The sequence below is a fragment of the Apodemus sylvaticus genome, chromosome X (genome assembly GCF_947179515.1).
Source record: "Apodemus sylvaticus chromosome X, mApoSyl1.1, whole genome shotgun sequence".
Classification (NCBI taxonomy): Eukaryota; Metazoa; Chordata; class Mammalia; order Rodentia; family Muridae; genus Apodemus; species Apodemus sylvaticus.
The window spans coordinates 27,909,419-27,924,727 of NC_067495.1; the positions used below are offsets into that span (position 1 = coordinate 27,909,419).

General features: G+C 32.8%; 1 protein-coding gene across 4 annotated transcripts in view; it reads right to left on the reverse strand.

The window, feature by feature from the left end:
- Ap1s2 (adaptor related protein complex 1 subunit sigma 2) overlaps nt 1-15,309 on the reverse strand; it is a 32,737-nt gene that overhangs the window by 6,601 nt on the left and 10,827 nt on the right. Inside the window, exon 5 of one of the 4 annotated variants that reach the window (XM_052171781.1) lies at nt 2,200-3,477. The exons of 1 other annotated variant lie outside the window; for it this stretch is intronic. In XM_052171781.1, the coding sequence (XP_052027741.1) occupies nt 3,430-3,477 (48 nt within the window). In that variant the 3' untranslated portion in view covers nt 2,200-3,429. 2 more of the 4 variants (XM_052171783.1, XM_052171780.1) reach the window with 2 other exon arrangements.

Here is a 15,309-nt window from a genome sequence, read left to right on the forward strand (position 1 = left end):
AGCCTAGTGCCTATGGAGGCCAGAAGAGTATGTCAGATCCCCTGGACCAGAGTTACAGATGGTTGTGATCTGTCATGTGGGTCTTGAGAATTGAACCCAGATCCTATAGAAGTAATTCTAACCACTGAACCATCTTTCCAGCCTGATATACTTTTTTAATTCAAAGGTCGCATATGACTTTGATGCTTTAAACGCAATTGCCTCATTTCATCAATCTGATTCTTAGTCCCATAAATCTTATTTTTACTCACTACAGTAGAGTATGTCTACCAACAGACTGGACAACATTCCTATTGTTGGATTTTAAAGGTGACCCTCTTAATGATGTCTTAAAATAAACTATATCAAAAAAGGTAATCCAGATTTCCTCCCAGGAAGACTCCAAGAATCACTCTAACCCTTCAGTTCTCACAGCACAGAATTAGTATTTTCATCTTTGCTAGTTTGGCAGGTTTTAGGTATTGGAATGCTTGTTTTTATTATCACTATTTTTTCTACTTACTGGCCATATTTTTCTTTTAAAATATTCTATTTTATTTTTCTATATGTAAAAGTTGATTTTTTTTTCCCTCTAAAACTTATTTCTTGTTTCAAAGTGTTGACATACCCATTTCCATATTTCTCTTTCCCCATCTCTAGAGTTCCTTCTTTGTCAGGGTATATCTTGAATAGTGTGTCGTGAAAGTTTTTTATAAAGAGGTAAAGGATTTTGTCATTTCCCAGAAAATTAAAGTTGTCACCGTTGAGTATATCCACTGTTAAAAACAGTCCTTGTGTAACAATCACAAGAGTAATCAGTGAAGACAACTGAATGTAGGCTCATGTGCATTATACCAGCTTTCCTAAGGTGCTTTCTTCTCAGACTTTCATTGTCTTGCTTTGGGCCTCGAAATTCAGTGTCACCTGGCATTTAGCAATCTGACATTCGAGAATTCATTAAAGATGCATACAAGTCATGTGCAGTAGCTTATGCCAGTACTCCCTGCACTTGGGATGCTGATAGCAGCTAGAGCTGAAGTAAGACCCTGCCTCATTTTTTAAAAAGCAAAACAAAAATCAAAACAAAACAGGTACAGAGTGCTCAAAGTTTAACAAAATCCAACTTGTTTTAATTCTAAATGCCTGCTTCTTCATCCCCAAAATGATAGGTTTCTAGATTTACTGTTTATTAATGCTGTATGGCTTTAAGTACATTTGATATTTTTAAAATACTGTTCAAACTTCAGCCAAGATTATGTAAAGATAATTTCGTATGTGTGGTGCTGGAGCGTCAAACATGGTAGGTGAGGGTGCTACCACTGAGGTGTATACCCAGCCCTAAAGCTGAGAATTCTTAGATCATAAGAAGAAATCAAATCAATCTTCTTGAGCTCAGGAAAATTAAGCAAGTTAGGACTTTACTCTCAAATGTTAATGGGCCTGTATAGAGTACGAGGGAAATTTAGAAATTCTGATTGGGTCATTACCCTAATAGTAACTTTGAACTTACATATACCATAATGAATGGGTGCCTGCATGTGTCTGTGATAAACCTGATTACTACATATGACTCCAATCTGCATCACTGACAGACGCCCACAGGCTTGATAGTGAACAGCTGCATTTACAAAGGCACTTTAGACCTACAAATGTCTCTGAAAATTTGATGAGAATCCTTTCCTTGATCTTAAATATCTCAGGTTTAGAATGCAATAGTTCCTATTTGCACCAGAAACGCCCCATAACCATACTCTTACTGTAACTAGAAGTTTAGTTTTGTTGCTTACGTTAGGCAACACAGCAAATATTAATCTGTTTCTGTTGCATGTCCTAGCAACTTTCTCATACGTAGGAGGTGAGGATTTGTCATTTGGCTATCATTTGACTACCTGGAATAATTGACTTGCTAAATCAGAAAGTGTATAAAAGTCAACTGCATGATGGTTTAAAAGTGGCATTTATTAATTGAAAATGTGTTGTAAGTTCTTGATAGCATAGAATCCATGTGATTTTTTTTTAACTGAGTTGAAGTACATGAGCATTCCTGACCCTCCTGCCATTTTTGCGTGTGCGTGCAACTGCCATCACATTTCACTACAGGGGCAAGGTGTCAGATGGAGAGGAATTGTCAACACTGTATTGGAAAAAAAAAAAAACCCTTCCTTTAGTGGCTCTCCTTAGTTCAATAAAACTTTTGGAAAGAGATAAAAGCACACCACAGTGTTTGCAGAACATTTATTACCATTAATTGGTGATGTGATAAGACAGTGTTCAGGTGGCTTAAAAGTTCTTCACAATTACAGCAAAGCTTACTTCAGCCTAGCATATTACAAGGGAACACAGAAATTAGGGAGATGTGTTCAGGTATGTGTCAGGATGTATAAAAGTGATGCCACACATTTATACAGCTTCAAAAAATATAGGGCCAACCAATGCCACTTTGCTTCAGTCAACTCTCACTTTACTATATGAAAGGTATCTTTTAAGCTGTCATAAGACTTCCAACAATGACTAGGCAGTGACATGAAAGGATAGGGAGCTGCTGTCAAGTCTGTAGCACTTCTAACTGGAAGGAAGCAATAGGGAAGCAAAATAAATTTGGCTTTAACAAGCACCCCAGCAGGAACATTCATGCTTTAGGTAATGACTTTATGTAATACTTTGTGAAGAGAACAACATACTGTTAGGAAGAATACCTGGTAATTAACTGTCCTATTTTATTTGGAGGCATCGAAAACAACAAGATTATGACCACTAAAACTTTACTTCAAGGGAGTCAAATGTTACTTGGCCTTAAAAATTATGTGCTCAATATTAGGAAAGTCTTTGTTTCTTGTTCTATGCATTCAGATGACTTAATGAATTTTAGTATAAGACAGCATCATTCTAAGTTAGTCCTCTAAAAGCATCTATATTCCCTTTGTTTTAATGTATGTTGTATCTAATATGGGTCTCTGGTATAAATTTGGTTGCTTAAATTTTGAATAAACTTTCATTTATTTGATCTGTGATGTGTCAGTTCCCTTTATTCTTATTATACTGAAATACTACTATAGTCTTTAGTTTCATTAAACTAGGTTTCACATAATTTAAGTTTCCTTTTTTAAGTACAATAGTAAATGTATTTTGCCAAATTGTTGGATAATACATGTATATAGATGTATTTTTCTATAAGCACATAATTATGAGACTGACCTTTAAATTTTAAAATGTCCAGAAATGGTATGTTACTTTTTCTACATCTTCCTAATTCATATTTCTGTCCCTTAACTTATCATTTGATTAACCGAAGTTCCCTTTTAAAAAATTGGGTAGGCCTGAATGAAGCAGCTTAGCAAAACAGTAATACTGACAAGACATCATCTTACACCATTAGCTAACATGGACATGAGAGGCAGTGACCATCTACAGTGTGAAATGCCACAAGAAGTCATCAGCAAGGGAGGACAGTTATGTCAGTCCAATTTCTTCAAGAACACTACGTGGGGTTTCAGCTTCCTGTGGAGGGAAAATGTGAGACTCTGGTGAGCATATACAGAGAGTCTTGAGAATACACAAAGCTCACATGAAAGGCATGCTCATTTTAGAGATTGAAGAAGGCAATTCAGGATCACAGGAGCAATCTACTACTGACAGCTAGTAGTTTTAAGATTAGTGCTTAAAACATCAGAATGTTTTTAGCATTTACTAAATACCTATTATTATTGACTAATGTGTTGGGCATTGTTATGACACAAAAAGCAATCAAGCCCATTGTAAACTAACTAGCAGCAATGTATAAAATTACATACAGAAAATATCTAAAATATTAAAATTCAAAATGTCTTCCAAATAAAAAGTTCCTTCCCCTCAAATTTTTAGTGTATTTGAACAAACTTTCAATGTTTAGTTTGTCACATGTTATCAAGAGAAGTGTCTGCCTTGTGTCATTTTTCTTTAACTGTCTACTACAATGCTTTAGAAAGTTTCCAGACCTCTCCTGGGCAACCACTGGCACTGGTGGAGGTGACATACAGAAAAAACCACTATGGAACCAAAACCGTTTTTGTCTTGATGTAAGAATGAAAATTTGTTTTTTAAATATCAAAGACAAATCAACCAAATCTAAAAGAGATATTTTTAAAATTTCCAAACTGACCAATTTTCTACACTACAAAAATAAAAAAGGACCATACAGGCCAGATGTTAGTTAGCAACTTTAATAGATGAAAATAATGTAAGATTTTTTTTCCAATAATAAACTTACTTTTGCATCCTAATCATGAGACAGCACAAAACAAGGAAAAGAAAAATTAAATTACATCAGGAATCTTTAGAATGTTAGGTTGAATGGTAGGAATCTATACATTGTAATCTTAAATGACTTAAAATCTGTTGTTTCCATATTTGGAAAAAAAGTAGTACTTACCTCCATGTGTTGAGAGTGAGTTTAAGGCTTAATGCCTGATTTAAAGAAAGTGCTTCAAAAATATTAGCTGATAGTTACACAACTGAAATCTAAATGAAGGGTTTAGCATTTAGTATTAAATACCATAGCCAAAAAGTTCATAGAATGTCTGTTAATATGCTTGTCTAGTAATGAAAAATGGGTGAAAATCAGCTTTAATGAAAAAGGACACGTTTCCAAAAGGTAGTGTAATCTATGAAGTACACTTGCCTCCCCAATTTAACTTCAACCCAATCAGGTTACAGATCTAAGAAAGACAGAGAATCAAAGGTAAACATTGCCACAAGAATATAATCACCTAAATAGGAATGCAGCAAACTGGTAAAGGTTTTTGTTTTTTAATGGCAAAGAGTAGGGAGAAAAACAGGTTTGCTAAAAATTGAGGTTCCTATGAACCATCTGATATTTTTTAAATGTCTTTGGAATCTAATTTAACTGTAAGAAGCCATTCATTCCCCTCCAACAATTAGAAAAACAGAGCCAATCACAAGACAAAATTAGTTCCTGTTCATTTTGTTTGGTGTGGTTCTTAGCTGTTAGGAATAAATACTGGAGTGTTAAAGATGAAATATCAGTTTGTCTAGGATTTGTGCTTGAGGAAGTGGATCTGAGGTTGGTTAACTTGATGTTGAATGATGTATGCATGAAACCTTTGTTTGGGATTCTCTGTTTTTGTCTAGATGTTTTCATGAAAGTTTTTTAAAAGACAGTCTAACAACAGTAGTGATAGATTCCCATCTCCCATGCTTAAAATGTTTGGCTTTCATAACCATTAAATATACTGAGAGTGACATCTGAATCACTTAACTATTTCTTACTGTGGGCTCAGTAATAAAATGGTGAATTCTGTGTTATTTTATTCACAATTTAAAACATTGCCTGAAAAATGAAAATATAAAATATTTTATAAAAAGGGATGGAGAAGAAAAGTCATTCACATTGAGTCAAAGTACATGTGAATTTAAAAGTTATTTCCACTTAATATTAACTCACTGTAAAACTTCATATAACCTTTAATTTATTAAAGGATCCCTACACTGAATTTTATACAATTTATATGTTCAACATATCTAGATAAAAATGGCCTATAACTATTCCCTGGCCTGATCAGATTTCTCAAAGGTGCTCACTGCTTGTGGTCTGAAGAGAATCATGTTGCTTTCTGAATATGCATTATTCAATAATGTATGTCTTTTCTAAAGGTCTAGTTTACACATTAAATTCCTTTAAGACTAGGCAAGTTCAATGTTTTTACAAAGTATTTATAATACAAAATGTAATTTAGGGAAATGATTAAAATAGAATGGTTGTTACCAGGGCCTGCCTTCAGTAAGAGAGAAATGGGAAGTAGTTGGCTGATGAGTTATGTAATTTCAGTTCTGCAAGATGAAAAGGTTCTGGAGATCTGTGGTACAACAATGTGAACACATTTAATACTATTGTAGGCTCAGAAATTGTTATTTTTTTAAAAAAAAAATCACAACTTAAAAAGTTACCTGGAGAAATGAAAATATAAAATGTTATTTTATCAAAAAGGATGGAGAAGAAAGAAGTCATTCACATGAGACAAAGTACATGCAATACTTTATTTTAGACATGCAAGAAAAGCTATTTCAGAATCTGCTAATTTAAAGCAAGCAGCTGTATACAGATACCCCCTCCCCCTCACAAAAGCACAACATTTGTTACAGCTCAGCACACAGCATCCAAAACAAACAGGCATGAGACAATGCATATTTATGCAACATTAAAATAAGATGAACAACATGTAGTGTGGGAGGATGGGAAAAAATGGAAATGAAAGACCAATGTTTTGTGAAGTTTCAGATGGTAATGGAGAGAGATGAGCTATACAGCTGCCTAACACTACATTTCTTAAGACATTTTATAAATCTTTTGGTGGGAAACTGGTTTGGGTACCTTCTGAAGTTACTAGAGTTTTTGGCATATTTAGATTTTGTCTTTTGAGTTAGGGATGCCTAAAGTACTATAATAACTCATCTTCCTCCTGCATCAGCCTCCCAAGGGCTAAGATGACAGACATGCACTACCATGCCTCTTAAGTTATTGTTTAGTAACAATTTACTTAGGCTTTAAACTCTCTAAATAGACATATGAGTTATCTGGTATTTTTATAGTAAAATCTGCTAAATATTATTAAGAGCATATTTTTATAAAATTAATATTAAAAGTTTTTAGTATTCCAAAATATACAACCACCATTAATAGAGCACTGAGTGTTTAGAAGAAGGCTTAATAAATTAGGAAGCCACTAACAAAATAGAAATGTTTGGATATTGAAAATGAATATCAGAATTTTTGTATCACATAAGTAGGCTCAGGATTACTGACTCAAGGGCTGTTACTGAGCAACAATTCAGGAGACATTGTGACATAGCTTTCTGATAGTTCTTAAGGGACTTTTGACACTGCACAAATGTGGCTTAATAAATACTGGCAATATAAAATTTCTTAAAAATTGAAATGTTTTAACCTTAGATTTTAGAGAATTATACAATGTATTTTTCTTATATTGCTTCAACATACATTTTTATGTGATACAGTCCAACATATTAACTCATACAGACTGTAAAATAATCTTAATGCTAAATAAAGCTTGGTTTTCTTCAACAGTGGAAGATCAAATTACATTAAATATTATGGTTCTCCTAATTTTGCCTGAGCTCCTAACTGTATTTTCTTTGGTAAACATTTGTGATTGTTCTAGGTCTTTCTCTTCTACTCTCATAAGATTAATCACTGATGATTTACTAATGATAACTTGTATGTGTTCAGAATATTAATCAAAACATTCACAAGTCATATTTTGTCAAAAAATCAGTAGCAGACAGAAAAAAAACTATGTCAATATCATATACAGAATAAATAGAATTAGGATTAGGCACAGAAAAATACAATCATAAAGGTACTAGCTCTAAGATGCTATATTATTTTACAGGAGAATTAGTCACCAAGCTGAGGACATTTTCTTTCATAAGTATATCAGTTTTCTATTTCCTCTGTGAAACTCTGCATAGTCGATGAGCAGTCATTAGTACACAGGGACATTAAAATATTCATGGCGTGGCTACAAAAGAAATGCATATATTCTTACACACAGTATACAAGCTGATGGAGACACAATAAGAATGTTTAGTTCACAGTAAAATTATTAAAAGCATCAGATTTGCTTTTGTTCTTTGGTTTGTGGCTGAACACTTATGTTCTTAATGCCCAGTTCAGATTTAATTTTTTTCAAGTTCATGGTATGTAACAGTAAACAAGACGACCTACATTCTACAGAATCCTAAAGCACTGAACTTACTACTAATCTGATAAGATTGCCAGTTTAAGTAAAGCTAATTAGTGGCAAGTTCAGTTAGAATACTCCCTTTTCACCAGTGTGTTACATTCATTAGGGTCCTATTACAGTAAGGAAAGATCCCAGAGAAAAAGCTTCCCAATAAGTTAAAACTAGTCACCATATGGTATTGTTAAGTACCTATGAAAGCTTTTAATTGTTGACTTAGCTAAAAAAATGTGACTTTGAAGCTAAAGATTAATTTTTTGAAAGTTCTCAAAATCATTCTAAGGAACTCCCTAAAAATTTTTACCTATAAATATATCTAACAAGATGTTAGATGTTCTCACATCAAAAAGTGACAAAAATAACCCATGGTGGGGTCTTAAATGGACCTTACGGCATTCCAGATGAATTTTAAAGTCAGAACCCTAAAATATTAGGCTACAAAAGCTGCCTCTTTCCCATTTAGAATAGTGTAATGATAAAACAAGTAAAGCAATATTAGTAACAAATGCCCAATACTTCATTTTATAGAAGCTTTCATTCTCATAGGGAAAGTCTTCTTCTGTACTAACATTACTGATTTACTATATTTAAGAATACGTTGTCAATGACTCTCACCCAATTTCAATATTCTGTATAAAAGGTAAATTATAATCCCAACTATGAATTATAGGGAAAAATTCCCTAAAAACCATCTATTCAATGAAATAATAGGGCTATCCATTGGTATTGCAATTAACTTTCCAAATAATGCCAAAATACAAATAATAAACTTGACAAAATTATAATTCAAACTGAATTCATATATCCTACTACATTTTGATGCATGTCTGTACTCCAGCACGTATTCTAGTACGCTTTCTTATACCCAATGAAACTCTTGCTGTGATACATATTCTCTGTTTTCTGGAGAGAGAACAAGAAAAGTTTAATCTCAGATAACCTTATACTTCAATACCAGTTCTTTGTCTTTATGTTACAGTTTTTAAACTTTTTGATTTCTTATATCATGTCAGATGAAAACTAACCATGATAACTTTTACTCCCATTGAAGGAGAAAGGTGGTTTTCCCAACAGGGCTAAATAAAGTAAATTATAATAAAGGTAAAAATAGATAGTAAAATGCAGTCATTCCTTCCTGGAGAAGACTTACAAGGACAAAAGTTCTATATGAACAATTTTGAGATGTGGCCACCCCAGGCTCTGCCATTGTCTTTTAACTAACAGGTTTTGGTTTGTTTGTTTTTGTTTTTAATGATCCTTTGGAAAGCAAAAGGGTTGATGATAAGCCAAACTATTTTTTAAAGCCAAGGGTCCACACTACTGTAGTGAAACAAGAAATTAGCACTTATCAATTTTCAAGGAATATTCTTTGTAGGAAGAAACCCCTCTTCACTGGAAGAGCATCCTTCAAGAAAGACGCTCTAAAATGCACAAAACTAAATGGTGATATATACAGTAAATGGTATCCTTTAACCATCTTTAGGGTACTAGGAAATGTCCAAGTTTAGACTGTTAACATCTGAAGAAGTTCTGCTATAAATAAGTGCTTTACTGACTACTTAACATTTAATGCTGGACTTTTAGGTAAAAGATTTAACTATGTCTGTAATTGACCAAGATTTTCCCTCTCTCATATGCAAAGGATATACAGTAAGTTCAACATAAACATGATTATTCTGGACCATTATCGTACATTTTCTGAGTAAAAAACAAGTATGTAAGAATTAGAGGTGATGGTACAGCCCATCACAGCATACAAAAGACCCCGTACAACTAAGCCTACTATCCTGCACTTACCATGGGCACCTTTGGAAGCAGTCATATATATACCTAGAAAACTGAATTTATGAATATTACAAATGCATTATTTCCAACCTAAAATGAGCCTTCATTTTTGAACAATTCCTTTGCTCAGCACATATTTATTCTTTGGTGAATCTGTTGCCAAACCCCACACTTTGCTTGTTTTATTTTCTCTTTCCCCAGTCCCCAGTGGGTTCTCCTCTAGATATCATTTTTCAAGTCCAAGAATAAGAACTTTCTCAAGTTTGCTCATCTAACTCATGAAGAGAAAAGATCTCCAGCTTCACTCCATTAGTGCCTTATAACAAATGAAACATTTCTTGCCTACAGCCAATGCTTTTGATTCTGCCCCATTCCCACTTTCAATACAGTATACTGTCCCCTTTATTCCTAACACTCATTACTCTCTGCAAGAGCTCCTTCTCATCAGTATGCATGCTTTTTCATCTTTCCTCTGTGCTAAGGAATAATTTCACTCTCAAGCTACAAAAGGACTAGATGTAGCGTGGCAAGTTTAAGATGTCAAAAGCATCAGACAAGAATCAACTTTTCAAAACCACCTGTCTTCCTAAGAAAAGACTAGCCCTAGTACCATAAAATTTCCTAGATATTCATTCACCATTATAAGATTATGATGTGGCTCATAAGTAAAACGAACCAGAAAGCTTAAATACTCCTAAAATAGCCATTGCATTGGCTTAAGTACTGTTAAACTGAGACACTTAAGTAACCTAAAAGTGTTAGATATCTAAGACCGAATGGCTTCTCTCCTCATTCTAGTTCAATGTAATGAGAAAAAAAATTATATTTAATGAAGAGCAAATATAAGGACGTGTGATTTCAAGGTTATTAACCTTATTTCAGCTGTTTTAAAAGGAGTTTCTTTCCGTACTTCTTGTATTATAAAATAGTGTATTTTGTCCCTTGTTTTAAAGCTTCAAAGGGCCACACAATACACAAAACCACTAAGATCTATTTTGAGCAATGAATTTTAAAAACAGAAAGATTGAAAACAGTTTATAAGGCACCTTTTAGATGACAGAGCTCATCTGTGACAACACAATGTGAACTCTCATTCTGACTGCAGCATTCTTCCACCAAAAAATTTATAATATAAAATAAATATTTTAAAACTTGCTTGTATTTCTCATCTGACAAATTGAAGGAGGAGCTATATGATAGTCAACATTCTGCTTCTTGCTCATTTATAATTTCATATATCCTGAGTATCTTTCCCTATCATTACATGGACATTTAGTCCCATTTATTTTATAGTTATATTAGCAATGGCAGGTATGACTACTAGAATTCTCTTCAGTTGTTTCCCACTGATGGACATTTGGGTAAATTCCAATCACTTAATATCATGCTGAGCCTATGTCCTAGTACATATACATACATACACATGGATATATATATATATATATATATATATATATATATATATATATATATATATGTTGGATAAAATACTTGGATGTGCACGTAATGGGACAAAAGGTATAGTACATGTTTCATCATGAAACAGCCACCACAAAAACCAAAAACCAATCCTTAATGAAATACAACACTGTTTACCAGCAATAACAAGAATGTCTCTTATTGTAAGAAAATATTTAAAAGGGTTGGTTGGTATTTTAATTTGTATTCCCTTAGGAAAGACGTTTTTGTTCATCCCTGACTTAGGCATGCCCTCTGTTCTTTCATACTGGGCTACTCATCTATTTCTATTATTATTTTCTTAAAAAATAACAAGTTGAGTAATTTTTTAATTATGTCTGACAAATGCTACTTTAAACCTGTTAATTATAAGACACTAAGCACAAATTACTTTCTCTGGCATTTAATTATACTTTTAAAATAAAACAACAGAAAACTAGCTTAGACTAAAGAAATGTTTTAAGCTTATTCTAGTGTACATGAATTTGCCCTGAAATACTCTAATCAGTTCTCTAAACAATTTATTTCTTAGAATCAAAATTTCCAACAAACTCTTAAAGTCTAATAGGATGAGGATGAACAAAAAGTCTAACAAAAGAAAAGTCTGACTATGGAAAGTCTGGTCACTTTAGTCTTCCTTTACAAAATGATCACATCCTAAAGTGGATGAGGAAATCACCAACAAATTCAATAGTGTTCTGCCTGCCTGCAGGGTAGATTCAATCTTGTTTCAACATAAAAACTCAATTACCTTAATAGAAGTGAACAGATCTAGCTGTTGTTGAGGAAATTAGATCATTCCATGACATCCCACAAGCTTTGTTGTGGGTTAGGTTCTAAAGGCAAACATATATTATCTCCCTCGTTGCTAGTTATCAGACAAAGGTAATTTGTATGAATCACGGGTGATTTTTATAGCTATTTATGTGTTAACATGTTCTTCTTTCACAATTTTAACAATTTTTGCACTCCTTAGTATTTCTAATTTTCATCCATTATTTACACTGAATATAGTATATACTACTATATATTATAATACTATATATTATGTAATATGCACTATATTATCATATATAATATATAATACACAATACTGCATATTAAAAAGATATAACAGTTCATAAATGAAAAATGAAATTTTTAGCTCAAAGTGTTAAATTAAGTCAGGGTTTCTCAACTTAGATACACCTGACTTTTGGGGCTGGATAATTCTCTGGTAGGTGTGTCCTGTGCAGACTAGGATATTAACAGTGGCCTTGGTCTGTTGTGAATTTCAAGTATCAACACCTAGCAGATGCCATGCGCTGCCTTTGGCTCTGCTTGGTGGGTGAGATTATATTCAAGTGTGTTGGCTTGTGTTTACTAATTTTTGTACTATGGGAATCAATTTTTTTTTTAAGTAACAGAGGAAACAAAACAAATTATAATGTCAGCAGAGAAATAACTCATATTTAAAATTTTTCATCAAGTACTGTTTAATGAAAAACATCACCACTGACCAGTCAGAATATGCTCTTAGTAGGTTCTAACTCAAAGATCATGAAATCAATTATGAAGGAAAAGACTGACATTTAAAAAAATGAAAAATAGAATAGAAGACAAAATTTGAGAGAGCAAAGCAAGTAATGAGAATATTATTTAATAAGTTTTGTACTTTGTATACACTGTGATATAAAACTGCATTACTATGGGTTGGGTTCTAGTATAAAATTTGTCAAGATCAAATTTATAATTGACTAAATTATTCCAATTTTTAATCATTACAAAAAGCCAAGTGAAGCTAGGGATATAGGACTGTGATGGAGGGTTAGCCTAGGGTAGACACTACCCTGAGTTCTAGTCCAAGGTGCTGCGAAACAAAGCAAGAAACAAAGAGCTCACAGTAGCCACCATGAGTTTACCATGAGTTAGAAAAGAAACAAGGGGGGTGGTTTCAAAATTCTGAAGATAAACAAAAGGAAGAGGAGAAGGAAGAGGAGGAGGACTAAAACTACATAGAACAAAATGATTACAATATGAAAACCAGACACCAATGACACTAGTCATTGTGTATGGTACTAAAAATAAAGCTAAAGGATAGAGATCTATTCTGCCTTGCATATCTGCCTGCTTCTGGATTGTCTATTTCAAGTATCAATAAAACCTATTTTTTTCATATCTGTTCTAGCAGATCCTGAGCTACATTTAAACTATTCATGCATTAGTAAGTATAGCCTTAACTTTTAACCAAGTTAAAGAAAGAGGTTTATGCTTAAAAGTTATAACATGAAATATCGCTACTTACAAAAGAATTTTAGGGGTTTTATCTTATTAAAGGAAATAAAGCAAAAGATTTATAATAAAATGTCTCGCTGTTAAATGACAATTTTATATATTTGAAAAGATAGTGCTTTTTAAACAATTTAATATATTCTTGAATCTCCCTAGCATGCCTAAATATTCTTAAGTAGCAGGCTTAAGTTTTTGAAAAATTTAAATCTTCAAATTATAAAATATTTTAAGAAATACTTATTTGCTTCATGTTATTATAAAAGCTTCATTTTTTTTTTTTACAGAAATCATCCTTTCTCTCAAGATTCTTACCTTTCCATTTTTATGCAGTCCCACAGATTGACTACTTTTACAAAGACACAGCAAACTATTTAAGATATTTCATGCAGGCCTCAGCACTAAAACAAATCAATTTGAGCAGCAGTAATTCTCCATAGACTACTACATTCTAGACGAGACAGATAAACATCTGCAAGTCCAGGGACCCTATTCATAAAGTGGATCAGCTTCAAGTAGAAGCAAATTCATGAGTACAGTGCTTGCTTTTGGCACCTCACCTTTTCCCATTCCATGGATTACTTTAGTGAGAAGCAATACCAACAGCAAACAAGGCTCCAAAGAAAAAAATCCCCACGAATTTCAAAGTGATGCTGTTAGTATACGGAAAAAAAGGTTGACATATCTCAAAGCGCTGATCAACATCATCATGCATGTACCACTAAGGTTATATCAAGCCTGATGCCTACTGTTTGACTATTTGATCTTCACAGATCAAGCAAGGACTTGACATCATCTCACGTGCAACAGTCTCTGCATAGTGCCATTTTCTTCATGCCACAAAAATGGTAAATTTAGTAGTTACCAATAAATAAGTTGGGGGTCAAAGGAACTAAAGTCTTAGACTGTTCTTTATCATAAGATATCCTCAGACAAACCTCCCCATTCTTCATTCTGGCTCTATAAAATCAAGGAGCAGAGAAAAGCTGGTAAGTGCCTGACTTCACAAGAAAAAAAAAAATAGCCACACTATTATTCCTTTATAAGTTCAATTGCATCATTAGCCTTCACATCACCACCCCCAAACTAGGTATGTGAGGAGGGAAATATGCTAAGCATTGTAAAGAATATAACTTTATCAATCTCAGCATGTAATATATTCATATAAAAATCAACTTTAGTACCAGTGGCATATTGAGATGATGTGCTTTAAATTCCAATAGTTAAGTAGTAACAAATTGAATAATAGGCCAATTTCTGGGATTTCCCTCCCAAAGATAAATGAATTCATGCAACCAAAATACATAAACACAGAATTGGCTGCAAATGTCAAATAAGAAAAATACACTATCAAATCACAATGTTTGCTAATATTTTGGCAATTATTATCCAGATATACATTTGTTTTTATTCTGTAGCATGGTAACAGAAGAAAATCTACTTTAGCCACTGACTATCTGCCTTGTCTACCCACAAAATGAAAGACTACCTAAATTACATATTTTTATAAATTGTGCAAAAGCAAAATTTTAATAAATTTTCTGAATAGAAATTTTAAAAATATATAAAATCAAAATTATTTTAATTTATATATACTCTTAAGTCAACAGATAAAATTCATTGTTAATTCAAATCATCTTCAGTGCTTAAAATAGTCCAAATAAAGATTTTAACACTAATAGAAAAGTCAAAATTAATGAAAAATTACATTAAAATCAAGTTTTTAGTATTTTTACTTCAAAGTTTAGAATGAATTTAGCTACAATAGCTATGCTGAAACAATTTTAGAAACAAACTCACTTCAGAACATCGACAAAGTACTAATGTATCTCAAACTGTAAGGCCTACAAGCGATTATATTCTAGACATTTTGGTAAATCTAGCAAGAAGTGACTTGAAAATACTGTCTATAAATCTACATATTCCATGAAAACGTCTAACTACTGGTAATGACAACAGTGAACATCCTCAGGCCTAAGAACTAATAAATAACACATACTGCTGTAATAATGCTTTGTATCCTCTCACAGGGTAAATACTATCAGGTAAACACAATGTCTAA